Genomic DNA, 27,234 nt, shown 5'->3' with positions numbered 1-27,234 from the left:
TGTGGGGAGGAACAACGTCAAGTGGGAGCCACTGGTGGACCCCTGGAAGGTGCTGATGCCACCACTGCACATCAAATTGGGCCTTATGAAACAATTTGTCAGAGCTCTAGATAAGGAGTCGGCAGCCTTCAAGTACCTTCAAGACTTCTTCCCTAAGCTGTCTGAGGCAAAGGTCAAAGCCGGTGTCTTCGTCGGACCACAGATAAAGAAGATCCTGGAGTGCAATGAATTCCCCAAGAAGCTCACTAGTAAGGAGAAAGCGGCTTGGAACAGCTTTGTCGCAGTGGTTCGGGGCTTCCTGGGCAATCACAAGGCCGAAAACTATGTGGAGCTGGTTGAGACTCTGGTGAAGAACTACGGCACAATGGGCTGTAGGATGTCCCTCAAAGTCCATATCCTTGATGCTCATCTTGATAAATTCAAGGAGAACATGGGAGCATACTCGGAGGAGCAGGGCGAGCGCTTCCACCAGGATATACTGGACTTTGAACGCCGCTACCAAGGACAGTATAACGAGAACATGATGGGAGACTACATTTGGGGGCTGATTCGTGAAAGTGATTTACAGTATAATCGTAAATCTCGAAAAACTACTCACTTCTAAATCTTTTGTAGTCATTTTTGTATTACTTTAGTATAAATACATGTTCATTTGGATTCATATGTTGTTTTTTTCTGACTTTATGTGAACGAAAAGACACAAATTCGCCCGTTTTCTCATTGGAAATAGGTAAATTTCAAAATATCACTGTGCTGGTCACAAAAGCAAAGTTTGTGGGGAATAATACACATTTTCTATACTTTTGAGGCATAAGCAATTAGGAAATAACACTTACTACCCAGGAACAAAAATTGTGTTACATAGTGATCATCAGCATATAGCTGGGTATCATCTTGAAGTTAGCCACAGTGCTTCGGCAGGAACGTTTCGATCAGAAAATTGCAAAGCAGCAGCCTACTGCAGCTCAACCTGGATTTAGTGCTTCATCGAGTGACACACAAGCAAGAGAAAACATGTTACTTTCATTTCAAATGAAAAAAAAATCATTTTTACAGTTTTGTATTTACATATACCTGTTTACACACTAGTTACTTTTGAAAAGTTTATATTATACTTTTTAATTTTTTGAAGTAGTGCTTTATATGTGGGAAGTTAGAATATATAAACCCTTTTATGTTTAATTGTTCATTTAAATACAGCGTTTCGGCTGTGCAGATGTTTGATATGACGTGCTTGAATTAAACTTTTGAGTTATATCCGATAATTTGCCTTTCATTTTAATATTGATGTTGTTTAAAATATAACATTCATAATGACTGCTGGTGGTGGTTCTAGTGTTAAAGCTGTATTAATCCAACTGGGGTTTATCCTCAGGTGTGCTTTAGAACACAAGAACATAAGAAAATAAGAAAGGTTACAAACGAGAGGAGGCCTTTCGGCCCATCTTGCTCGTTTGGCTGTTAGTAGCTTATTGATCCCAGAATCTCATCAAGGAGCTTCTTGAAGGATCCCAGGGTGTCAGCTTCAACAACAACAGTTTCAGACTCCCACAATTCTCTGTGTAAAAAAAGTGCCTCCTATTTTCTTTTCTGAATGCCCTTTATCTAATCTCCATTTGTGACCCTTGGTCCTTGTTTATTTTTTCAGGTCGAAAAAGTCCCCTGGGTCTACATTGTCAATACCTTTTAGAATTTTGAATGCTTGAATCAGATCGCCACATAGTCTTTGTTCAAGACTGAATATATTCAAGTATTTTAGCCTGCCTGCATATGATATGCCTTTCAAACCAAGAATAATTCTGGTCGCTCTTCTTTGCACTCTTTCTAGAGCAGCAATATCCTTTTTGTAGTGAGGTGACCAGAACTGAACACTTACAAGTTTTAACATTACTTCCCTTGATTTAAATTCAACACTTTTCACTATATATCCGAGCATTTCGTTGGCCTTTTTTATAGCTTCCCCCACATTGTCTAGACATTGCTGAGTCAACATAAACGCCTAGATCTTTTTCATAGATTCCTTCTTCAATTTCAGTGTCTCCCATGTGGTATTTATAATGGACATTTTTATTGCCTGTGTGCAGTACCTTACACTTTTCTATATTAAATATGTGTCTGCCCAGTTGTGAATGCTAAAATGAAGGTGCTGCACTTGGCAGCATTACCCCGACCATCGCTATCCTCATGGCCCGGGTCTCCATTCTATGCTCACCTGTTCCCTCAACCTGTGGATACTGTTCGGGGTTCTGCCAAGTTTTCTCCGCTACTAAAAATTCCTTTTCTTTTCTTTTTTGATTAATTTACTGTTGCTCATTCTTCTCCGGCTGTGCTCGGTCCGGCAGCAGAGCTTCCGCCAGCTGGCTCGCTTCGTCTTAGAGGGGCAGGCTGAGGGAACAACAGAGCGTTATCTTATTGGGTCAGCAATCCCCCAAGGCCCACCTGTCAGCCACTCAGAGAGAGGGAAAGCCAACACACCCTCTTCCCCACCTCTCCGTGTCACTGCCATGACTAACAGGCGGATCTACGAGGCTGCTGGCCCCTTCCTGCAGTACCCTGCATGCGCCAGATAGTCAGCACAGATCTCCCCTGTTACAGGTCCCTTTTAAACGCACTGTAAAGGGCCTTTTTTCTCTGAATATATATTTTTAATTGATCTATTAAACTATTTGGGCCATTTAGTTTTAGATTTTGAATTGTCTACTTTTGGGATGTATTTGTTTTGTGCCTTTAGTACTACATTTTTGAAAAATAACCATCCTTTCTCTGTGGATGTTTTCTCTATTTTACTCCAATCTATGTCTGTTAGTCTCTGTTTCATTCCTTCATAGTTTGTGTGAAAGATGTGTGGGGAATTCACTGACACAGGAGACAGAAGTTTCTTTTGAAACACCCCTGGGGTGCACTGATTTATTTATATGCGCAGAGGGCACTCTTGTCTGTGGCCTGAATACCGATAACGGTAATCAGGACCACAGGGTTACCAACACATATTCTATAACCAAAGGCGAAAGCAAAAGAGAAGATAAAATACAGTAATAAACCTACAAACAAAAGGTGCTACTCCTGGCAGTGTTCCGTAGCCAACACTATTCAATGTGGCTCTGGTATTATTTGTGCGTTGCTATTCCCTCGCTATAACTCTCAGGGTTGCCCAGACTTCTCCAGCTAATACTAAACGTCCCACTCGGGTACATAAAAATGAATACAATTATTTGGCACCGGCCTTTGATCCTTTTCCTTGCTCTAGACACTGGTGGTCTATTAAGGTTTGTAATCCAGTTTTCAAACAGTCCCACTGTCGTTCTTCCTAGATGGGCAGGGCTGAGGAAACAGCAAAGCGTTATTTTTATATACTGTATATGCTCTGTGGTTTTCATAATCAGGGCTCTGTGTGGACAAGATTAGTTGGTGTTGTCTATTTGGTGCAATAAAATCTGCCTACAGCACTTTAGGATTGTGTTGTTTTTAGTGTATGACTAAAGGGTTTAAATATGATTACTATCAATTCATTGTTATATACAAAGATTACTATATGTTCTTTACTATACGAGTCATACACTAAAACACTAACCAGTCTTATAAGAATATACAATTTATAGAGCTAAAATGATTGGTTTTAATGTAGTACAGGATTGTGAAAGCATGCTCAAATAAAGTCCAACATGGAAAACCATAGAGAGCTATAATAAAAAAAAAAAAAAGGCTCACACGTAGTTAGGTACCAGAAATAAGTTATTAGATATCTGAAGTCAGCAAAAAAAAATATTCATATCTATTGTTATATTTAAAATGTTTATATTTTCTATTTAAAATGTTTGTATTACCAGGAGTAATACAAATAATATTGCTTGTAAGAAATAAGAAATGGATTTCAAGACAATCGTTATAATACTATACAAGATTCTAGAAATGTAAAGGAAAATTGGGTCTTGCTGCCATTTTATACACGTTTAAAAGACAAAAAAAGACAGACACAGATGGAATAGACTCCATAATGCTTACACGTTGTTTAACATTAACAAGTTCAAACTCCCAATATTGTTCTGGGATCAATCAGCTACTAGGAACCAGACAAGCATTGATGGGCCAAATGGTGTCTTCTCGCTTGTTTATGTTTCTTTTAAGAGGAAAAATACAGACATTACAAGTCAAGCAAGGAAGATTGTGGTGCTTGTCAAGCCCCACCTCAGTATGTCTGACTGGCTCAGAGTTTTGCACATCACTTGGTTTGTGTTTAACAACAATATATTTTCTATTGATATGCACACGGTTGCTATGTGCAGCTGTTAGGGTGTTATGATTGTGCCATTTCTGTGGGCTGTGCTGCACTGGAAACTTTGTATTGAAACACTAGCTGACGTTTCTGGAGCCTAACTTCTGAGGAGACTCTGGAGGCCTGCTGGTGAGGTAATGAGAAAGAGACTTGTTAAATTGTGCGATAGAAGTGTGTCCTCATCTGCGCTCAAATCCAGCTAGTTTCAGATTGATCAAAATCAGCTGTGAACTCCATAACAGTGAAGTGGCTAATATTGTAATAATAGACAGTTGTGAAGACAAAACTAACCCTATAAGGGAAAAATATAAACTAATGTTAATGATTGTATTGCTACTATTAAGTTAAAATAACCTTTTTTATATTTGTCTTTAAAAAAGGCTTTATAATTACATCCAGAATGCATTACTTTGTGAAATGTGTATGGTTTTTATTTTAAACTAATTTGTTGCAGTGATATATAATTATCACTTTTTCTTCATGCATCTTACATGCAGTTTGATGTTTGCATAAAAATCTGGAATGGCTGTACTAGCTTACCAAACAGTCTGTGTTTACAACAAAACCAGAGGTAGCATGCTATGACAGTATCACTACTCTTTCCCTTAGGATTCCCTTGTTGCAAAATAAATAAATAAATAAATAAATAAATTCTGTGCTAAATTGATACCAATATTATTAATTCCATTCAGAGAATTGTGAGGGTCTGGAACCAACTCCCCAGTAATGTTGTTGAAGCTGACACCCTGGGATCCTTCAAGAAGCTGCTTGTTGAGATTCTGGGATCAATAAGCTACTAACAACCAAACGAGCAAGATGGGCTGAATGGCTTCCTCTCGTTTGTAAACTTTCTTATGTTCTTATGTTCATTTTAACTATGTACTACTGTCAGGATGTGAGTGCAGGAATGAGTGAAGGTCCAAATTGAGCATTCCAGTACAATTATTTATTTCTTTTGGGTGACAACACACACACACACACACACACAATAACCCACAGTGCCAATGAAAAACGGCAGTTGTTTCCAGTGAAGTGTCCAGTGCTGTGTTCAGTGAGATGTTTGTGCTCTGCAGTGATATCCGCAGGTTTTTCGCTGGCATTTGTGGCTCCTGGCCAGTCTCCATCTGCAACAACAATAACAAACAAAACAAAACAGTTCCAGTTCAGGTTAACTTTTCAGTGTAAGGGGCCGTACTCACGTAGCTATGTCCCCTTTGTACTGCTAAACTCCTCTCTGTGATCAGTATGGCGCCACGCTCTATCCAATCGCTGCACGCAACACAGCTGATCACAATAGAGTTGTTCAACAGTCTTCAGCTATGGCCTTTCACCAAGATGGGCAAATTCCGGTTCCAGTCCTACCATTGTGTCGGCCTATCCCTGTGAAGGAGTAGCACCAACCTTACTTAGCGCCCTTCCAGGTCGGGAGGTAGATTTACAGTTCTGATTCATTTTCTCCTGTTCACATATTGCACTCATCAGAGTGGAGCAGAAGGAACACTCGTCTAACCCTAGCTCTCCAGATTGTCCCCCCCTTCCTAGAAAAAACATTTTTGGTGCTCTTTGCTTCACTCGGAAGTCAGAGGGTTGCAATACCACCGAGTTATCCAGGCTTTCGTGCCCCTCATCGTATTTACAACTTGAGGGGTGTGGTCCATGACGAGGAGGAATGAACATCCCAATAGGTAATACTGAAGAGTGTATGTAGCCCATTTAATGGCCAAACACTCTTTCTCAATGACCGAGTAGTTTCTCTCCCTGGAAACCATTTTCTTACTCGGGTATAAAATGGGATGTTCTACTCTGTTGTCTACTTGTGACAGGAAAGCCTCCAGACCAGCGTCGGAGGTGTCAGTCTGAAGGATGAACTCCTTGCTGAAATCTGATGTAATTGGGCAGGGATGTGTCATAGTTTCCTCTTTATCGTATCAAAGGCCCTGTGACACTCACCTATCCACTTAACTAAATGTAGTGCGTTCTTCCTGGTGAGATCAACCAGGGGGTTAAATATGATGGAATACTCGGAGGTAAAGCAGCGGTAATAGTCCGCTAACCCCAGTAGTGATCTCACCTAAGACTTGGTTTTCAGGATCACCGCCTTCAATAAAGTTTGGACTTTAGAGGCTACCTGCTTTACCCGACCATGACCCCTGATGTAGCCAATATATTGGGTCTCTTTCTTGTCAAATGCACACTTACCCAGATTAGCCTTCAGCCTCGCTTCACTTAGAGAGTGTAAGACGGCTGAAAGTCTAACAATATGCTCCCTCCAGGTAGAGCTAAAAACCATCACATCATCAATTTAGGTGGCTGCATATGTCCGATGGGGGTATAGGACCTGGTCCATCAGTCTTTGAAAGGTGGCTGGGGCGCCATGCAGTCCAAACGGCATGGTCTGGAAATGGAAAAGGCCATCTGGGGTAGAGAAAGGAGTTTTCTCTTACGAGATATGAGTCTAATAAAATGTCCACATATCCAGATTCAGAGGGGCTCACAGGACCCACTATGTCCAGCACAATGCTTTCAAAAGGGGTTCCAATAAGGGGCAGCGTGATCAGCAAGGCTAGACAAACCCATCCCGGCGCTACCTGTTGACACTCCTGGCACTCCGCCACATAAGAACATAAGAAAGTTTACAAACGAGAGGAGGCCATTCAGCCCATCTTGCTCGTTTGGTTGTTAGTGGCTTATTGATCCCAAAATCTCATCAAGCAGCTTCTTGAAGGATTCCAGGGTGTCAGCTTCAACAACATTAATGGGGAGTTGGTTCTATACCCTCACAATTTTATGTGTAAAAAAGTGCCTCCTATTTTCTGTTCTGAATGCCCCTTTATCTATCCCTGGTCCTTGTTTCTTTTTTCAGGTCAAAAAAGTCCCCTGGGTCGACATTGTCTATACCTTTTAGGATTTTGAATGCTTGAATCAGATCACTGCGTAGTCTTCTTTGTTCAAGACTAAATAGATTCAATTCTTTTAGCCTTTCTGCATACAACATGCCTTTTAAACCCGGGATAATTCTGGTTGCTCTTCTTTGCACTCTTTCTAGAGCAGCAATATCCTTTTTGTAACAAGAGGTCTTACTAATGCATTGTAAAGTTTTCACATTACTTCCCTTGATTTAAATTCAACACTTCTCACAATATATTCGAGCATCTTGTTGGCCTTTTTTATAGCTTCCCCACATTGTCTAGATGAAGACATTTCTGAGTCAACATAAACTCCTAGGTCTTTTTCATAGATTCCTTCTTCAATTTCAGTATCTCCCATATGATATTTATAATGCACATTTGTGTTACCTGCATGCAATACTTTTCTGTATTAAATGTCATTTGCCATGTGTCTGCCCAGATCTGCATGCTGTCTAGATCATTTTGAATGACCTTTGCTGCTGCAACAGTGTTTGCCACTCCTCCTATTTTTGTGTCGTCTGCAAATTTAACAAGTTTGCTTACTATACCAGAATCTAAATCATTAATGTAGATTAGGAATAGCAGAGAACCTAATACTGATCCCTCCATTTTGAGATTTCTCCTCTAATCAGTACTTTCTGTTTTCTATATGTTAACCACTCCCTAGTTAACCCCCCCCCCCCCTTTGGATTCTTCAAACTTTTCTATTCCTTTGCAGGATTCTGGACTACTAATTAAGAACTGCATTAGTATTGCATCTTGTCGTCTTTGTTGTGATTAGTGTTTTTACCCGCGGGAGGGTAGCTCCAAGTAGTATTTTTAGATTTTGTATTTTGTTTGTTTTACTGGGAGCTTCCTTGTGTTTATTTTTTTAAGTGAACGTCAATTAATTTTAATCTTATTATTATTATTATTTGTTTATTTAGCAGACACCTTTATCCAAGGCGACTTACAGAGACAAGGGTGGGTGAACGATGTATCAGCTGCAGAGTCACTTACAATTACGTCTCACCCAAAAGACAGCGCACAAGGAGGTTAAGTAACTTGCTCAGGGTCACACAATGAGTCAGTGGCTGAGGTGGGATTTGAACCGGGGACCTCCTGGTTACAAGCCCTTTTCTTAAACCACTGGACCACACAGCCTCTTATTCTTGAACAAAGAAGACGATGCGGTGATCTAATTCAAGCATTCAAAATCCTAAAAGGTATAGACAATGTCGACCCAGGGGACTTTTTTGACTTGAAAAAAGAAACAAGGGCCAGGGATCACAAATGGAGATTAGATAAAGGGGCATTCAGAACAGAAAATAGGAGGCACTTTTTTACACAGAGAATTGTGAGGGTCTGGAACCAACTCCCCAGTAATGTTGTTGAAGCTGACACCCTGGGATCCTTCAAGAAGCTGCTTGATGAGATTCTGGGATCAAAAAGCTACTAACAACCAAACGAGCAAGATGGGCTGAATGGCCTTCTCTCGTTTGTAAACTTTCTTATGTTCTTAAGAGAGAAGGGATTTAATTTTGTGAGCATAAAATAGTACCATTCAACTCACAAATAGGTTATATCTGATGCTCGTCTCCGTCTACTAAATGTTGTGGCTAAATGACCAGACGGAACCCACGATTCATGAATTCTTCAAAACAGCAGTGTGGGCACTCACCTAGAAAATGGAGCAGTTACAGACGGCTATATAGAGGTGTTTTAAATGCAAAGTTCCAGATGCAAACATCGATAGTGATATTGAGTTTTAACACCTAGTACCTAGAAACATGCTTTAAGTAAGATTGATAAATCAGGATTTAATTGTACATGCAACAATTCTAAACTTTATGCGCAGGAGCAAATCTAGTCATTTATTCATGCACAAGACGCTGGTTTGCAGTGTGTGTGGTTGCCGGTTTGTGCACAGCCCCTGTCCTTTTACAGTATAACAATAATATGAACTGCTACCGCATCAATGTCAGTCCTACCCTCCAATATTTGTTCCAAATCAATTGCATTAGCATTGCTGTTAATGCAGAATTATGGATACCAATGTAGTAGTTGTGTAGATAAATTAATTTCAAAATATCAATCAATCAATAAATCAATCAATCAAATTTATTTTGTATAGCATCTTTCATGCCAAGGCATCCCAAAGCACTTCACATGACAAATATACTATACAATAATATAATATACAATAAAATATCAAAAAACATCCAAAAACAAATGGGAATAAATAAATAAATAAATAAATATATAAAATAAAATACACATTAACAAAATTCTAAAATAGGCCATCCCAATCTACAAAAAGGCCTCAGCGTAAAGATGTGTTTTAAGCTTTGATTTAAATGCATTTATTGAGTCAGTTTTACGGATTTCATTTGGAAGAGTGTTCCATAGATTGGTGCATAATGACTAAAGGCTCTTCCACCACAAGAGCTACGTTTTATCATTGTAGTCACTGTCATGGTTAAGCTAACCTGAGATAACCCAGCTAGTGTACCTATGTAGCTGACGACTACGTCACCTTGTTTTGATAAGGCAAGGACCTTAATAACCAAATAATTATTTCATTCCCCCGTGTAGGTTCTTTGTTCCCCGGGTTCCCACACACACATACAATGGGGCGACGTCTGGTAAAACAAATTTTATTGTTCTCAACAGGGTAAAAATTATTAAAACCAAACCACACAGTAATACGAAAAATAAGCTAAAACGTCAATAAGGGAGTGCCAAAAAAAGAACAAAAAAAACACTGCACACTAGGCAGTCCCCTCCTGTTGGTCATGGTCTCAGAAAAAAGAAAAAAAGTTCATGCACATGGACAATTACTGTTCGACAAAACAAACAAGGAAAAATAAATAGTCCAGGGGGGGTAGACCCCACACTCCCGGGGCTTCCCCCCCGACTCGCTCGGTCCGCTGCTGTTTCCTCCTACCTATGCGGTAACAACCACCCTCTGCTGGATCTCTCCACTCCCGAACGGCGGCCGCCTCCGAAAGACCTGAGACAGGAGAGCGGGGCAAAGAAAAGGGCTGTCAGGAACTGACACACAGGTAAGTAATGACACCTTCCACCCAGAGGTTCTGGTCACTTCTCTTCGACCGGTCTCTAATCCCGCGTTTCTCTCCTCTCTCGCCACGCTGCCTGGACCTCGCCCTGATTCCGTCTGCTGCCACCGGACCCGATCTGGAAGCTGGACTTCAGACCTAAAGGCAAGGTAGGTAAACCACTGGAGGCCTCAAGCACACTCTGACAGGGGGGCAGGGGGCCAACCAGTACAGGTAAACATTATAGTCAAAACAGTTAACACGGAACTTGATGATTGATTGTCCTTTCCCCTCTTCCAGAGATCAAGGAAAACAATTCGCCCCCTATCAAATATCCATGGGGGGCCCAAACGTCCTGGACTAACACTGGGACCCCGAGCAGTTACACCCATCCCTTGCTCCACAAACGAAACAAAAAAAAGAAACAAGTGTCCAAAAATAAATCGCTATTTGTTGTAGATGTTTGTAAAATCCTTGAATGGAGGAATTATTGTCACCCAACGCACAGAGAGAGAAAAAACACAAGAAGTCAAAAAAATACAACCAAGCCCCCTATATTGTCCCGACACAACAAAAGAAACAAGAAAAAAACTCCAAACCCGTTCTTGAATGTTGTCCCAGTGATAGTCCATCCCCACAACAAAGTTCTTGTTGCCAAATAGTCATTTTCCCAAAATATTAAAAAAAACAGTAAATCTTCCTCAGTATATTTCCCCCAAAGCTGCTGCTGCCAGCCACTCACTCACTCACTCACTCACTCACTCACTCACTCACTCACTCACTCACTCACTCACTCACTGTTCTCACTGTTCTCACTGTTCTCACTGTTCTCACTGTTCTCACTGTTCTCACTGTTCTTCCTGTCTTCCGTGTTCCTGCTCTACTCTCAAATCCAGCCCCTTATATAGTCCTGTCTGGACTGCCATTGGCTCTGGCGCTAACCAGGCGGGATTTCCAGTTGCTGGGGAGAAAATGCTCTACCCCCAGTCAGCCACAACCACATAAAACCAACTGGGGGTTGAGATAAGCAGATTCCAGTAAAAAAAAAAAAAACAGTACACAAAAAACATTTAAAATTCGTCACTTGTGACATCACCAGAAGACCATGTACTTGTATTTGACTGTCCTGTCACTGAGCATTTAGACAGGTGCTAGAAAAACGAACCAAGTTCGTTTGATGGCTTGTTTGCCCTCCGTTACCGGTCTGAGATCATTTACCATTCTCACTGCAATTTCAAACGAGTTCAGCTCACATCAAATGCCCAACTGATGTTTATCCACAGTGTATCTGGGATATGTTTACATAATAACAAACAACAAACTCACCGAAGCGATTGCAATCAATCCGCCCCCAGACAGGTTAGCAGAAACTAACTATCCAGGCCAGGGTCGATTGGCCAAATGAGCCCGAGACAACCTATTTTTCCGATCTTGGTTTAGATCATTTTAAATGAGCTGAGGTCGTTTGAGGAGCTTTTGCAAATAGAGCACCAGACATTATGAATACTTTTTAAAGTAGCAACTAGACTAAACCTATTCAACTTTTTTTTTTTTTTTTTTTACCTCAACTAGAAACTTATATTCAAGTAACTGCTGGTTAGCAAGCTTTTAATTGATGTTTGAGTTATATCGTCCCAATACTGAGTGTTATTATTTTTTCTCTGTTTTTGTTTAACTAACATTCAGCGAAATTCAATTTGCTGTTGAATGCTAAGCACACAGACATTATCCTTTGTTTTCCTCAATCCAGAAAGTCATGGAAGTGACTTTTCAAGGGGGCCTTTAATCCTGGCTGACACAGAGGTATTAATTCATTGTTGCTTTAAGGGTTGACCATTGTAATTCTTTGTTGGCTGCTCTCCCAGAAGCATCTTTGAACAGGCTGCTGTTGATACAAAAACACTGCTGCTAGAATCCTCCCTCATAACGTATCAAACGATCCCACTCAATTTTAAAACATTACATAGCCTCTGCCTTTTTTTCAGAATGCAGAGACAATTGTTATTTGTAAACCCAGACTAAAAGCTTTTGGATTTAGCATCCCAGTAGTTTTTCATATGAAGTGCACTACGATGCAGGTACATGAAGGGCGCTATATAAGTGTGTTTAATACAGTATGGCATGCAATATTTATGGTCAACACAGACTTGCTGCACAAGCATGTCCCAGTCTAATGAAAAATCCAGCATTATCCTACACAGTTTTTTTGAAGCCCTGAAATAGAAGTGTCTCTTCCAAGTGCACCGCCCAGACTTAAAATAACCCTCGCAAAAACACTTTTACTTTTAGAAGTGACTTTAGAACTCAGACAAACATCTGCAAGCTCCATGAAGCTCCAATTTGAAGTATAATTATCCCAAATTGGGTCTTGTTCTGTAAAATACGGTTTGTTACAGTCAAAACATTTGAAGGAAATTATAAAGTTGCAGACTGCTATATCACAGTGATAAAGGGGGCAGGAAGGAAAGGGAGATAAAAGAAATAAGGAGATACAAATAGCCTTAGTGTAGACAGCATGTCCCCACTACTCTCATGTGTTTATTTTGTCAAAGTTGACTTTTCTTGAGACGTGGAAATAACCTTACACTGCAACTATTGTGATTTTTGGCACGTCAAATGTGATAAAGATGTATGTTTAATTTAGGAGCATGATAATCTTTTAAACAAATAAACCCTATTCATTGCCTGTAGAGTACACCCACATTGAAGATGGAAATGGCAAGGCAATTGTCATGGAATATTACAGTGCATTGTTGTCATTTATGAGAACTAGAATGTTTTTTATAAACATCCTTAAGTTTATTTAATCCTCGTTAGCAGACAGGTGTGGATGTGTTGAAATTCTTTCCGTTTTTTTGTGTTTATTTTTAGCAATAGGTGCTTTAGGCACCTATTTATTTTGTGGATGAAGGTCAGCGTGGGGTCATATATGTACACAATGTGCTGAATATATTAAATCTCTTAAGAGTTGTGAACAAAGACCACGTAAATACAATTCTTCATGTGCAAATATATACTGGTAACATAAATGTAAACAAACAACTTTGGCCTATATTCTCAAAGCTATTCACGTAATGTCTTTCTGTAGGAAACCCCCCCCCCCCACTAATTCTAAAACAAACAAAAAAAAATGTTTAGATTGCTTACAAGCCCTTCAATTAAATGTTTGAGTTGTTTATTTCTGGTTTTTAATTTTATTGTATGCATTTGGAGGGACAATTTGAAGTAACAATTTGAAGTAAATAGTTTTGAGAAGCTAGCACCTTGTTAAAAAAATGCTCTTAATACTGCTTGTGGCTTCAGTTAAGAACAGATACTTAAAACAGATTAAATTGTGAAGCAAGATGTAGATATTAGGCAGTTACCCATATGGTCATGAAATATTGTATACTTTTAATATGTACTCTGGATTGGCTAACATAAAAAGTTTTCAAATAAAATTCCACAGGTTTTATTGCTAATTTTTTTAAAACTTTTTCTTTAAATGCAGAGTTCTTTTTTATAATATAGTGACTTAAAATATTGCAGAGCTACATCTGCAATGTATGAGTGTGGCAAAGTGGTTTGCAGTGCGCAGGTGTAGAGGTGATGCAGTGCTCAAGAGAATCCAAAGTCACTTGACAACAGTAAATAATAAAGTTAACTGGCAATACACAATGATGCGTATTGCTCAGTGAAACCACAGGGTTACATACACAATATAAAAACACGGTCACCAGTCAAAAGTGAGTGCTGTAGTGGTCGTGGTGCAAATACAATTAATCATAAAACAAATGCAGTGTTGTCCGGGTTTTGTGCTGGCCTGTAGCGACAGCTCCGGATCGTGTTAGCCGTCTAATAACAATAAACAAGTATATAATTAGACACGACAAAACAAACAAAACACTCACGATATATAACACGGTTCTCCTTCTGGGTTAGTGTTAACTATAACAAAGGAACAGATCACCTCGCTACGTCCCCTTATATACCGTCACTCACGTCCCCTTGGTTAACGATTGCAACCACTCCTCCAATCCACAGCTGCCACATCGTTTCCCTTCTGGGTTGATGACTTGTTGTACTGTAGCTCCGCCCCCTTTCTAGATTATTATTATTTATTTATTTATTTCTTAGCAGACGCCCTTATCCAGGGCGACTTACAATTGTTACAAGATATCACATTATACATTATTTCACATTATACAGATATCACATTATTTTACATACAATTACCCATTTATACAGTTGGGTTTTTACTGGAGCAATCTAGATAAAGTACCTTGCTCAAGGGTACAACAGCAGTGTCCCCCACTGGGGATTGAACCCACAACCCTCCGGTCAAGAGTCCAGAGCCCTAACCACTACTCCACACTGCTGCCCTAGATGGACGATAACCCTGGGAATTAATTGTCTGGCCATCCAGTACACAGCGCCGTCACAGATCAGGAGGGAGATTTATCACCAAGAATCATTCTGTCTCTGTCACAATGAGTTATAGAGTGGTATAGTAAATTCCATCCAATAGGTGGCACTGTGGTACTGCTTTCTAGCTGTACAAGAATCATTAAAGAGTAAGTAGCAGGGTTCTGAAAAATATAGCGTTTCACGCAGTGGTTAAATTAGGATTTTAAAAGAATTTGTATCAGTTGATATTCTACCGTGCACGACACTTGGCAAAATAAGATAAGGTACTGGAATGTTCTGAAATCTGTTGTTTTGATGGATTGTGAGTGGCTTCATTGATTTTGAATTGAATGTATTCACAGTCTGTTTGTTTGAGCTGCTCCCTAATTTGTGTGAGCTGTACAAACTCCTTGTCAATTGTGAATGTGTATTAAACTTGGACCAAATAACAGTGTAGGTTAACTGTATTGGAGTTACAGATTATCTTAATTATAAATACATTGATAAATGCCATTTTCTATTACATGAATTATACAACCTGGACCTGTTCCCGGTGGGTTTCTGAGTGTAAATCCTGTCAGTTCTAATTGACATGTAAGTAAAAGAAATAAAGTTATCCTAAACTTGAAAACAGTGAATTGCTGGATGTTGGTGTATAATCGTAACAGTTTGAACGCAATCTGTGCTGTATAAACACCCTGAATATATCCCCCTCACTTCTATGATGTAAAACGAATCATTAAACAAAAAAAATAAATTAAATCTAAATTAGCATTAACTTTGTTAATAGATTGATTGAGTCTGCCTAAATTAAATAATTCATTCTGATTCCAGTAAGAATCCAGTAAAAGAACTGCAAAAGACTTCACAAATAATACGTTATGAATGCAAGCACAGGGTTCACTTTTGGTGTGGGTAGTCTGTTTTTACAGGTGCCTTGGCTGATAATGTTGGTAGAGCTAATGGACTGTTAAAACACAGTAAATTCCTTCCTGTGCTGTAACAGCTCTTTATCAAAAGAGGCCCCTATTACTATTTGTGAATGAACTCTCAGACATTCCAAGCGATTGCAAAATCTAAACTTCCTTGGAGAGCTTTATTGTTCACTCAGACGATAGTTGGAGATATATCTAAACACTAGTAGTATTACACAAACAGCCTTTCTAGGTATTACATGTGTCTGACAATGAATACCAGTATTGCCAACCACACCTCTGCAGAAATCATGAGATAAACTCTTAGAAATTGAGAGATCTGGCGTTCGATTCGCGAGATTTTATTTTTCAAAATATAAACCAACATTTGATGCTAATTTTCAGTTGTTTTTTTAAACCTTGTTACCAACAGCTTATATTGAGTCTATAACACCTCAAATCTCTTACAAACCTCTATTAGTGCTTCTCAAAATGCATAACAAAATCATACAACTGTTCCAGTCTGGGTTGAATTTGCATCTACAGTGTTTGCACTTCTTTGAGTTTTCTGCCATGACTAATGTGTATCGAAAGCGAAAAATCCAGAGATCCAACAGTACTGTTGCGAGATCACGAGCAGGCCTTACTTTAACTTAGAAATCACGTGTCTCGCGATTAATTCATGAGAGTTGGCAATACTGCCACTATAACTATCACCCATCCTCTTCTCAGTGATAAGGTATCACTACAACACCTCCATCATTGATGGTGTTTATTAGATTAACTATGATATACAAACAAAAGCTTTCAAGACGTCAAACATCTCTTTTCCAAGTGTACATTTAAAGAAACAGGTGCTTACATTTGCATGTCAGAAGAATTTACATTTTTTAAATGTATTTTGTGATATATAAGGGCTGTATACCCTTTTTGCAAGTGAGCTTCTGTCACAGTGAACTAAACAACAGATTGGACAGACTTTTATATAGGCATGATATACAACCAATTGACAGTGTTTTGGCAGGTGTTTTTAATTTTTTTATTGTTGTAGAAAGACAAGAAACATCAATTATGTAATAAAATAACTGCAACATGATTTCTATATTTTCCACTATATTCATATATTTTTTTAATTTTTTTTTTAATACTTTATATGGTAATAATAGTTCTCATATCACTACAACACAACAACTTTGCATAAATAATTTAAATGAGAAAAAATAAATATGCAATTCATTCTTTGTAATAGTTACTATCGTCAAGATCCCTTTAAATTCTGTTCAAGACAATGGAAAGACATACAGTTTATACAAACCATATACTGTACAATCATTTTCACAATACAAAGCTATGACATGTAACTGCTTTTTTTAAATGGAAATTTTGCTTTCAAGAGAAATACTGCTGCGATACTAATAGTTATGGATGATTAAAATAAATCTAGACACCTTAACTCTAGATAGGAGCCAAAAGATAAGTTAAGAGCCAAAAGATAAGTCTGTTGTTAATTGACATCATGAGGTGTGTCTTTATAGTAATAGCGTTACAATTTCAAAGGTTACTTCTGATGATCCCTTTGTATGTGTGGGGAGTGGTGTGGGTTTGTTGAAGCCAAACACATTTTTACGAGAGCATATCAAGAGGTTATGCTCTTCATTCTTTTCGAACCTCATCTGTACACAGTGCTGGCTGTAAACATGCAGTTAAGACTCATGATGCAGAAGCATTAGTATCATGTAGACCTATATAAGGGAGTGACATCAAATCAGTCTTTGCAAAGCAAGAGTGGGAATAATTTGCCAATTAAAACAAGTCACAGTTCAGATTCCATGCTTGGCACACTGCTGCAAGTTTGTTATCAGTTTGTAGCTCTAGATCTATCTTTTTCTTTGTTTGCTAACATGTTTTTCCCCTCGTTCCAGGCTCCTGGTCCCAAACTGCCAAGCCATTTTGAGAATGCTGGCACGAGCAAGATTGCAGACTCAGACAACAAAACAATTCCCAAATGCCATCCATTATGAAATGCCAAGGACACATTTGTTAACTGGTTTCTATTGTAAGGTGCTCCACCCTGTGATAGATAGTATGGCACATTAAGAAGTTTGAAAGTAGTCTTTCAACCAAACCAAGGCTTTCTAAACATTGGAGATTTGGATAAAAGAAAATGGATGTGCCTCTCTAAATATTGAAAATAAAATGCTGCGTTCAGGGTATAGTCTAGTTTATGGAATCACATTTCAATTGTCTAAAGATAAACATTATCCCTCTTTACTATTGGAGAGATTTTCATTAGAAGGTGACAAATTACTATTCTATGGGTTTGTGTTAGAAGTACCTTTGTCCATCTTGGTCATGTCATGGAATCTGTTAAATGAACTAGCTTTTCCACTGGGAAATATATTTCCCAGTGGAGTGTAGCCTTCAGACATTCACACTGTCCGATGTGCCGTTAATAAATGACTAGGACTCAACAGAACATGCAAATAAAGTTATAAAAACACTGGAAAGATTCCCAAGAAAATGCACTGTTCTTACTGAGCACACAGCTTTGCAACCCTTGGTAATGTTTCTGCTTTTCCAAAAGCTAGGCAGATCTTGGCAAACAGTCTGTAATCGCTACTGGCTGTTTTCTGCTTAGTAAGTGCTTTCAATCTCGTGGTTGTTCCCCTTGCTTCTCACTCTCGAAAGACGAGATCTCTTCTTGCTCCTCCTGGGCTTGGGGGACACTTTCTCTTTGAACTCGGACTGGTTGTGGTGGCGGGTGTAGCGCTTGCACTTGCACGATGTCACTACTCGGATTTTGTAAGTCCTGTTCTCATTGTTGGGGCACTCAAGTTGCACTCGCTGAGTCCGTGAGTGTGCTGGGACGCAGCGGTAGTCGGAGGAGTTGTGCTGCCACCATTTCCCGCGGATGATGGAGTTAGGGACGAGGTGCGACGGGACACACTGGCCCGAACAGACCAGCTCTTTTACTGGCTTGCTGCTGCGGCAGGGTCCGTCCGTAATGTATCGGGTGGAGCACAACTCTCTGCAGCTCAGGTCTGAAGCACCTACAGAGCAATAAAGAGCAAGTTAGAGGAACTGGACTACATGACAGCAAATATATGGTGAAATTTGCAAGCAATTGTCTAATAAAATGTCAAACAGGTAGAAATCGACAATAATAATTACATTAACAATTTATTATCCAAAAGCAATAAGCAATAAGAAGCCTTCCAATACACCTGAAAATATGCATATTATTATACATAGTAATATAATCTATGCATTGAGAAAACTGCTGTATTAAAAAATAAAAAGCAAAAAAAGTAGGCTCTTCACAAAATCCTTTGCATGTGGTAGTAATATATATATATATATATATATATATATATATATATATATATATATATATATATATATATATATATGAAGCAAAAAGAAAGTGAGTTTTTCTTCAAACTTGGAACTTTGGAGCCTCTTGGAATGAACATTTTATTCTGACATCATCTTAGAATTTTTGAAAATCAACAACTTTACTGCACTTTGTTACTTTTCTTTCTGCACAGCTGAAGAAGATTTTTTACTCATTTAAACTTTTTTGTGTACACTCTTCTTATTTTTATTTTTATTTTATTTTTTAAATATTTGTTCCTCTTATCAACCAATATATATATATATATATATATATATATATATATATATATATATATATATATATATTAGCTCAAAGAGCCAGCTGCCCAACGTTTCGATATGTTGTACATATCTTGTGTGTGTGTGTGTGCGTGTGTGTGAATGAGTGTGTGCTTGTTTGCTTGTGGTTCTTTACTTGTATTATGTGCATATGGGTTTGAAAGTGAAGACAACACAAGAGGTGGGAAGTTGCTGCTGTTTCCTGGTACCTAATCAATTAATCTGCTGTACTTCAAACTCACTCTAACTGGTGCAGTAAGACCATGTGACCCTCTACTAGGATGCAGCAGTTTTTCTAATGTAGATTTTTTTTGCATATTAGTATGAATTAACATAAAAAAACTATATGTTTATAATTAAGCTAATAAGAGGTAAGTAAATCACTTTAAAAACATTAGCACTTCTTTAAATGATTACAACCATTTAGTAAATGGGCTTTTTATTTCCAGGCATCTCATTGGCTAGTACCCTCGGCGGGGTGGTACATTAACTTTCAATAGATGACCAGGAAATAAAAAGTACCCGCATAAGTGCCTTTTTACCTGGACAGATATCCTTGAGCCACCTACTCATCACGTTTTCTAAGCACGATAAGACCCTCCAGGGTTGGCGGTATTGGCAAATACCGGACCTTCCAGGGTATTTCCCTGGAAGGTGCGGTATTTCCGCCTGCAGCGTCTGGCCTCATTAAGCCCTTGGGCAGTCCGGTATTGCCCAATACTGCCCACCCTGTTGGGTTTTATTGCTTACTTAAACTACTGCCAATGAACCTCAATCATGTTTCCTCCATGCACTTCAGTCCTGAACTTTTCCTGAGCAGAAATTGTTTCAAATTACTGGTAGACCACTAATAGCAAAATTGAGACCACCAACATTTCACTGTTCCCAATAAGGGCATCAGACACAAACATAGTATAGAGTGGTAAATGTCATGCTAAAGCAAGGTATTGGAAAAGGAAATTTACAATGCAGATTTACCAGATAAATGGTTTATATAAATGTCTAAATTGCAGCCCACTACTGCAATAAAATTATGTGTAGTCTGAATCCCTATTGTGTATTTTACTGATTCCAATCCTAACATAGCATATCCTTTTTGCTTTGCAAATCAACCTTATTAAAGTTTTCAGATTTTCCAGTTCAGTCAAGCCAAGTTGGAATTTAAAATTTGGCAATTTTGAGCAGCAAACAGATGGGGTATTATTTTTTTTCCTTTAATTTGTCCAATTTTTGGGAAATAACAGTTTGAATAGTTTAAATAATGGGTTTACAAGGCAGTAAATCATTGGGGTTATATTGTACTAAGTACCATTTAGAACACTGGCCTAAGACTTGAGGAAGGGATGGAGGTTAACTATTACAGTAGTGTGAGGCACATTTCTGAAACATAATATATTAATTGGTATAAGCCAGAAAGTAGAGCTGCAGCGTATACTTTCTTAGCACTGACCAGAACCTTTCCCAAATGTACTACAGTTAATATTGTACTATAACAAAGTACAGTATTTCTTAGTGCTAGGAAGGACATGGGTTTTTTCATGTTTGAATATTCTTTCAAAATTTAAACAAACATTATACTTTAATTTTAATGGAAAACAAATGTATAACTCATACCATACTACAGTACAAAATAATCCCAGTACCCCATCAAATTACCAATTGAATAAAGGAGAGAAACTCTGCTCTGCAGAATGTGAGTTATTGATTTCTGATGTCATTTATGAACTTTCCTTTGCATGATATCTTTTTGATCAAGTCATTTAAAATTATGTTATATGAGCGAAGGTGAACATGGTCATTTTTGCCACTGAATATATTCATGCACTGTTCGAATATTCTAATATTTGTACTTTGATAATATTAGTACTTGTAAAAGTATTTATTATATGGAAAGTAGGGCTAGTTTGGTAATTTGTCTGGTAACAACTTACTGCCACCCTAAGGCTTTTTATGTAACTGGATAACAACACAATAAAGCTTTTACATTTGTGGTTCTTTAATTAAATCTGTTATTTTGTGTGTGTGTGTGTGTGTGTGTGTGTGTGTGTGTGTGTGTGTGTGTGTGTGTGTGTGTGTGTGTGAAGCGCTTTGGGAGCCTTAGGATGTAAGGCACTATAGAAATTTGAATTGTATTGTTATTGTATTGTCTATATGCAGTGAAGTTGTCTGTTCATAATCAAAAGTAGTGCAAATGGTTACTGTATACAAAATGGAATTTGTCATTGGAATTCAGTAATACCACAAAGAAAAACAAAACAATTGGGTTCCTGAAGGTACAGCAAATCCTGTAATTATACCACTAATGATTGCGCAAAACAAAAATCAGATGTTTTAAAAAGTATTACTAGTATATTTGTATTGTTTTAATTATGCTTTGGTAATTTAATACCACCTCAATTATGTGAGGCATCCCAATAACTTGTTTTTTTACCGTTAAATTAAAATTTGAATTATGATAAATCATTAATATCAAGATATTTAGTAAGCAGGGGATCTGATTGGGGTAAAATGGGAAACAAGTATAGTAAATTATAGTTTACCATCACCTGCCATTAACCAGAAGGAATGTTTTGTTTTTAATACAAATAAATTATAACAAAATATATTTATAAGTAGTAATCCCATGTTTGGTCCATTTGGTAACTAGATTAAGGTTTAGAATGTAAACTGAACCCTAATAGTGTGTTCTCCTATACTGTAGACTTAAAATGTATGGCGCTATTCAAACTGTGTGTGGTAGGAACATGTGTTGACGTTTTAATAGCGGGTTAGTAGGCTTTCGCATTAACACCTGCACGTGAAGCAGACAATCTGCATGGAAAGAGTAATAGAGCACGTCTCTGGTCTGAGTGGGCAGATAGTGTGGGGTGTAGCGTTGCATCGGTTTAAAAGGGAGGACCCTTCGTTCATAACAATTACCCCCACCACTTTTTTTTATTTTTTTATTTATAACCGTAGTACTGGTTCTGAATTCTAACATGGTTTACTTGAATGTAGTGTTTTTCTTTCTAAAATAGCGAGACTCGTCAAGTGTTTTGTGCTCAGCGGATATGGACACCCGCACTTTTCAGTTTAGTCTGCATAATATTAAGCCATAGTTTTGGTTATTTTAGTCCACATAAAATCTTCACCGCTATCATTTGCTATTGCACAGATTTTGACTAACGTTACAATAAATTGTCTATCAAATATTTTAGATACGAGGTAGGGTAGCTTATATTTACATTCATGTTAAAGCATTGGTCAGTTTAATTTTGAAATTAAAAAAGGAAGAGTTAATGTACAGTAAACTACATTTGCAGGACTGAATCATTTTCGTTTCATGCTTGAAAGGAATCAGTGCATATATGATGGTTTAGGCTATTCTCGGAGACCTTTTAGAAGGAAGGGTGTTTATTAACCTTTGTGTTTATTCTTTAATTCCATACTTTGAATAATTTTCTGATCAAAACACGTTTATATATATATATATATATATATATATATATATATATATATATATATATATATATATATATATATATATATATATATATATATATATATATATATATATATATATATATATATATATATATATATATATATATATATATATATATATATATATATATATATATATGCATGCAGCAGTGTGGAGTAGTGGTTAGGGCTCTGGACTCTTGACCGGAGGGTCGTGGGTTCAATCCCCGGTGGGGACACTGCTGCTGTACCCTTGAGCAAGGTACTTTACCTAGATTGCTCCAGTAAAAACCCAACTGTATAAAAATGGGTAATTGTATGTAAAAATAATGTGATATCTTGTAACCATTGTAAGTCGCCCTGGATAAGGGCGTCTGCTAAGAAATAAAAAATAAAAAAAAATACATATTTGTGCATTGTATAATTTATCAAAATAAATGTAATAATAGAATCAGCGCCCAATACACTCTACTCTTGCTACAAAGCTATGCATGCGATACTGTACTTGTATCACATAGATTTTACATTGTGTCTACTGTATTATTTTAGTTCAAAACAAAAATCTTACTATAAGCCTCTGTATTGGAAGATGCCATCCTTCCCCCGTGTTTCGCCCGGTTCATCATGGTACTGTTTGACTGATCCACTGGTTCTGGTTGCTGTATGTCTTCGTGGTATTCTGGTATGATTTCTGTAGCATCATTTTTTAATACTTTCCAACCTTGCACGGCGCGGAAATAACTTTGCAACATCAGAAAGAAGCCAGCATAGACGAACATCGAAGATACCTGCATTGTGATGAAGTAACGAGACAGGCAAAGAGCTCAACTCAGAAGTACTCGAGAGTGAAAGTAGAATTCCACTCAACCCAAACTGATCCAGCTATTTAAATACTCTGGTTTTGCAAAACCAGACAATTAAACTCTTACAAGGCGTGGGAGGGGTCCAACACGATCCATTCATTCACAAGTCAGAAGGGCTTTAGGGGCGTTGAGAGGTGCGCGCAACTTTTCTTAAACTAGTAGTGCAGGGTTTTCTCTAATGTAAGATATTAGGAAGACAGGATTCATGCAATCTATTTATACAGAAGTATGCATTTATTTACCGCCTGCCGTTTTCTTTAAATTTAAATATACACAATGGTTTGTCTTATAAAGTATGTTTGCTTACATTGGTGTTATATTAGGTTATATGACAGCTTTTGTGTTTTGTTTTAACCCTAAAGCGTTCAGCACCCTGAACATTTATACTGCATCCCTCCAGATATATTTAAATAAAAATGCACACGCTTGGCTTTAAAGTATTGTAACATTGGGAATACCTTTGTATTTACTTGGTTACCCTGGCGATAGAGTAACAGTCATATATTGTTCAAAAGATCATTTTGCAGATGGTATCAGTTCTAAGGGATTAATCGCATGGCTTTTCTCATATGAGAAACGTTACGGCATTTTGATCCTAGCATCAAGCAGTAGGCCTACGTGTGCACAGAATGTATATGTAACAGTAAAAGTCCAACTCTGGTCAATCTGAAGTTTTAACATTTACCAAATAAGGTGGCAAATGTCAGAAATTATGATGAAATAGATTGCTTTTTGGACAGTTACTGGTTAATCTTATAATTTACCAAAGTTTATTGGCAAATGTCTGAAATTATGGAGAAACAGATTGCTTTTCAGACATTTACAGGTGTGGTGTTATTTTATGGTACATGTTAAAAAGTAGTACACCGTGACTGCGCTTGCCCGGGCATGTGCAAATTATTTTAGTTCAGAAAACATGGAAACACCCATCTGAAGAGGTATGATGTATTGAGTTTGGCCCTCAAAGTTCTTTTATATATATATATATATATATATTCACAATTCCATAAATTAATTACTTTAACTAAAGAACAACAAATTGGGTTATCTAAAAACATATACGATTTTGTGGGTGAATTAGTTTGTCTTGTTAGTAATGATTTGTGCAGTATCCCTATATATAGCATCGGAGGACCCCACCCACCACCCGCATCAACCAGCCTTACAATGCACGAAAGCGATTGGAAAGACATTTGGTCATTTGGCAAAGGCACTTGGTTATTCTTGAGATTCACCAGTAAATGTCAGAAGTAAAGCGTTATCAATTTTATTACGGAAATTTACTACTTTACTCAGTAAATGTCGACATTCATACACTATATGATAATGATAGTGAGAATCTATGCAGTCGATACTGTGCTCACATAGGGTAACATAGGTGAAGACGCCCCCTACTTAAGGGAAATCTCATTTTATGCATGGAAAACTATGGAAAATTTTAAATGAAAAAAGTATAAAAGTAAAGTTCATAAATCAATGTACAAACGCCATGACAAATTTTCAAAGAAAATACACTGCTATTCTTGTAATTTAACAAAATATTTTTTGTTTTCAAGGGGCGTTTTGCCCCCTTCTTGGGGGAAGATGCCCCTGGGGTCAGGCTAAAATGCCCCTCCCCTCAAAAAAACAATACACATCACCTAACCCCCCCCCCCCCCCCCCCAAAAAAAAAATAAAATAATATACATTTTTGTAAAAATGTATAGCCTATCACCCATGCATGCATCCACCCATCTATCCTTTGCCAATGATTAGATGATATTTAAAAATATCCAGGTCTATCTCTTACAATTGACAATAACTGTGTTCAAACATAAATTATGTATGTAAATAATCTCCTGATTATTAGCCTTACTTTAAGTGCCCAGCTAGGGTACAATACACAATTTGGGGCAAGATGCCCCCAGGGGCGTCTTCCCCAATATGGGAGGAGGTAACTTGCCTCATGAATACCAAAAAATCGACTAAAAATCCCCTGCTATCACCCAGTGCTTTAACTCTTGGATTTATACTTATAAGGATTTACTATCGCTATAGCACATTTTCCAGAACAAACTGAAACTGATTTTCAAAGATGAAAAATTATACAAACTTACCCAAAAACGGTTTTGATGCTCAAGCTTCCACGTGTGCGTTGCTTCCGGTCTAGATATATGCTGAAAAGGAACAGTAGGATGCAAGGATTGTGTTTACAAGAGATTTGGCACCATTAAGTGTTAAGAACACAAATTAATAGGGGTAGGCATCTTACCTCATAGGGGCGTCTTCCCCCATGTTACCCTATTATAAACTGTGTGGCACATTATCCCTATTACTCACTTTTACTCACCCGTGGTACATAACCCAAACTATACAAAATAAACCAAATACACCCAGGGGTTGGGGGGGGGGGGGGGTACCCTATCACAGCACCATAACATAAATCAAAGACAAAACAAGGCATTGTTAACTCATTAAGTGCCAAATAAAATTGTCTTTGAAAAAATTATTAAGTTATCATAACAATATGCCAGTTAAAAATGCAAAATTCCAAAGTAGCCTGTCCTCAAATTAGGACAATGGCACTTGATGGGATTAAATGTTAGTGGCCACTTTGTGTTTCACTGGACAGATCTTCACACTTATGCAATAGTTAAGACTTTGCCAAGTCAAATACATATTTATATTATAATACATATTAATCAATAAACAGCATCATTTTTAAATGCCAGCATTATTATGAACCACACCACAATTGTATATTGTTATTCTGTTTGGACAGCTATTTACATGACTAATGAGTTTTACAGTCAAATCATAAATATTATATATACTAAGAACTATAGCAATTACTGCCAACATAGGATAACATATTATTATTATTATTATTATTATTATTATTATTATTATTATTATTATTATTATTATTATGAAATGCAAATTTAAAAAGCATTCACCAATAATTCCCAAAGGCTAAAAAACATTTTGCATATTCTTTTTATTTAATTGACAAACACAGGTAAGTTTAATTAAGCATATTACATACATTAAAGGCCACAGAAACACTAGTGACATTATTTAAAAGTCTCAACATGCTTTCATCAGTAGCAAAAGAGCAACACCAGAAAGCTGGAACAATATAGTGCTGCTGCACTGGTGCGTGAGGCACAAACCTTGAGCGCCTCACAAAGAGGCTTGTTACCATGACAACTCGCCTTTGGAGGGGGGGCTTTCTGAAGGCGTTGTTATGGTATTTTGAGCAGTTAGAAATTGTGCCATTTATGTTTTTTTCAAAAATGTCTTTAGTTCAATCTGATATTATATGCGACCTGAGGAAACAGTAAGATCCTAAGAGAGACATTCAATTGTTAAGGACGGCAGAAAAACAGCACTGGAAATTCTGAAGAAAGACGGTAAGTGAACGCAGCAAGGAGTGCATAAAATGGCAGGCAGCGCTGTGAACAAATTGTTGTTGGCCATGTCTCCTTCTTTCAAGTAAACAAGGCAAAGTTTCCTCTCTTTTAATGAGCGTACAACTGTCAGTTTCTTGCCACGACATGACATGCTGCCTTGTTTTTTTAAATTAATGATTTTGTGATATTGTATTTGTCTTTATAGCAAATGTTCCATGCTGGTGTCACGTAATGACTTGTAGAACTAAGTAATACATGGTTTTAAGTTTATGATTTGCGAGTAAAAACTTCAGCAATTCTGTAAGCTGTGTGTTGTTTACTG

The 27,234-nt window shown here is 37.7% G+C and overlaps 1 protein-coding gene across 1 annotated transcript; it reads right to left on the bottom strand.

Moving 5' to 3' along the window:
* Window positions 1-16,535: 16,535 nt before the first annotated feature.
* sost (sclerostin) lies at window positions 16,536-23,629 on the bottom strand. The gene is made up of 2 exons (XM_034057738.3): window positions 23,226-23,629; window positions 16,536-18,570 (listed from the first exon to the last, which is right to left on the bottom strand). Exons 1-2 carry the CDS (start codon window positions 23,449-23,451, stop codon window positions 18,155-18,157), a joined length of 642 nt encoding a protein of 213 aa, XP_033913629.1. The 5' UTR covers window positions 23,452-23,629; the 3' UTR covers window positions 16,536-18,154.
* Between the last annotated feature and the right edge of the window lie 3,605 nt (window positions 23,630-27,234).

This window comes from Acipenser ruthenus, chromosome 28 (assembly GCF_902713425.1).
Source record: "Acipenser ruthenus chromosome 28, fAciRut3.2 maternal haplotype, whole genome shotgun sequence".
NCBI lineage: Eukaryota > Metazoa > Chordata > Actinopteri > Acipenseriformes > Acipenseridae > Acipenser > Acipenser ruthenus.
Note: the sequence above shows the minus strand (reverse complement) of the source record. Positions and strands in the feature narration are given on the sequence as shown.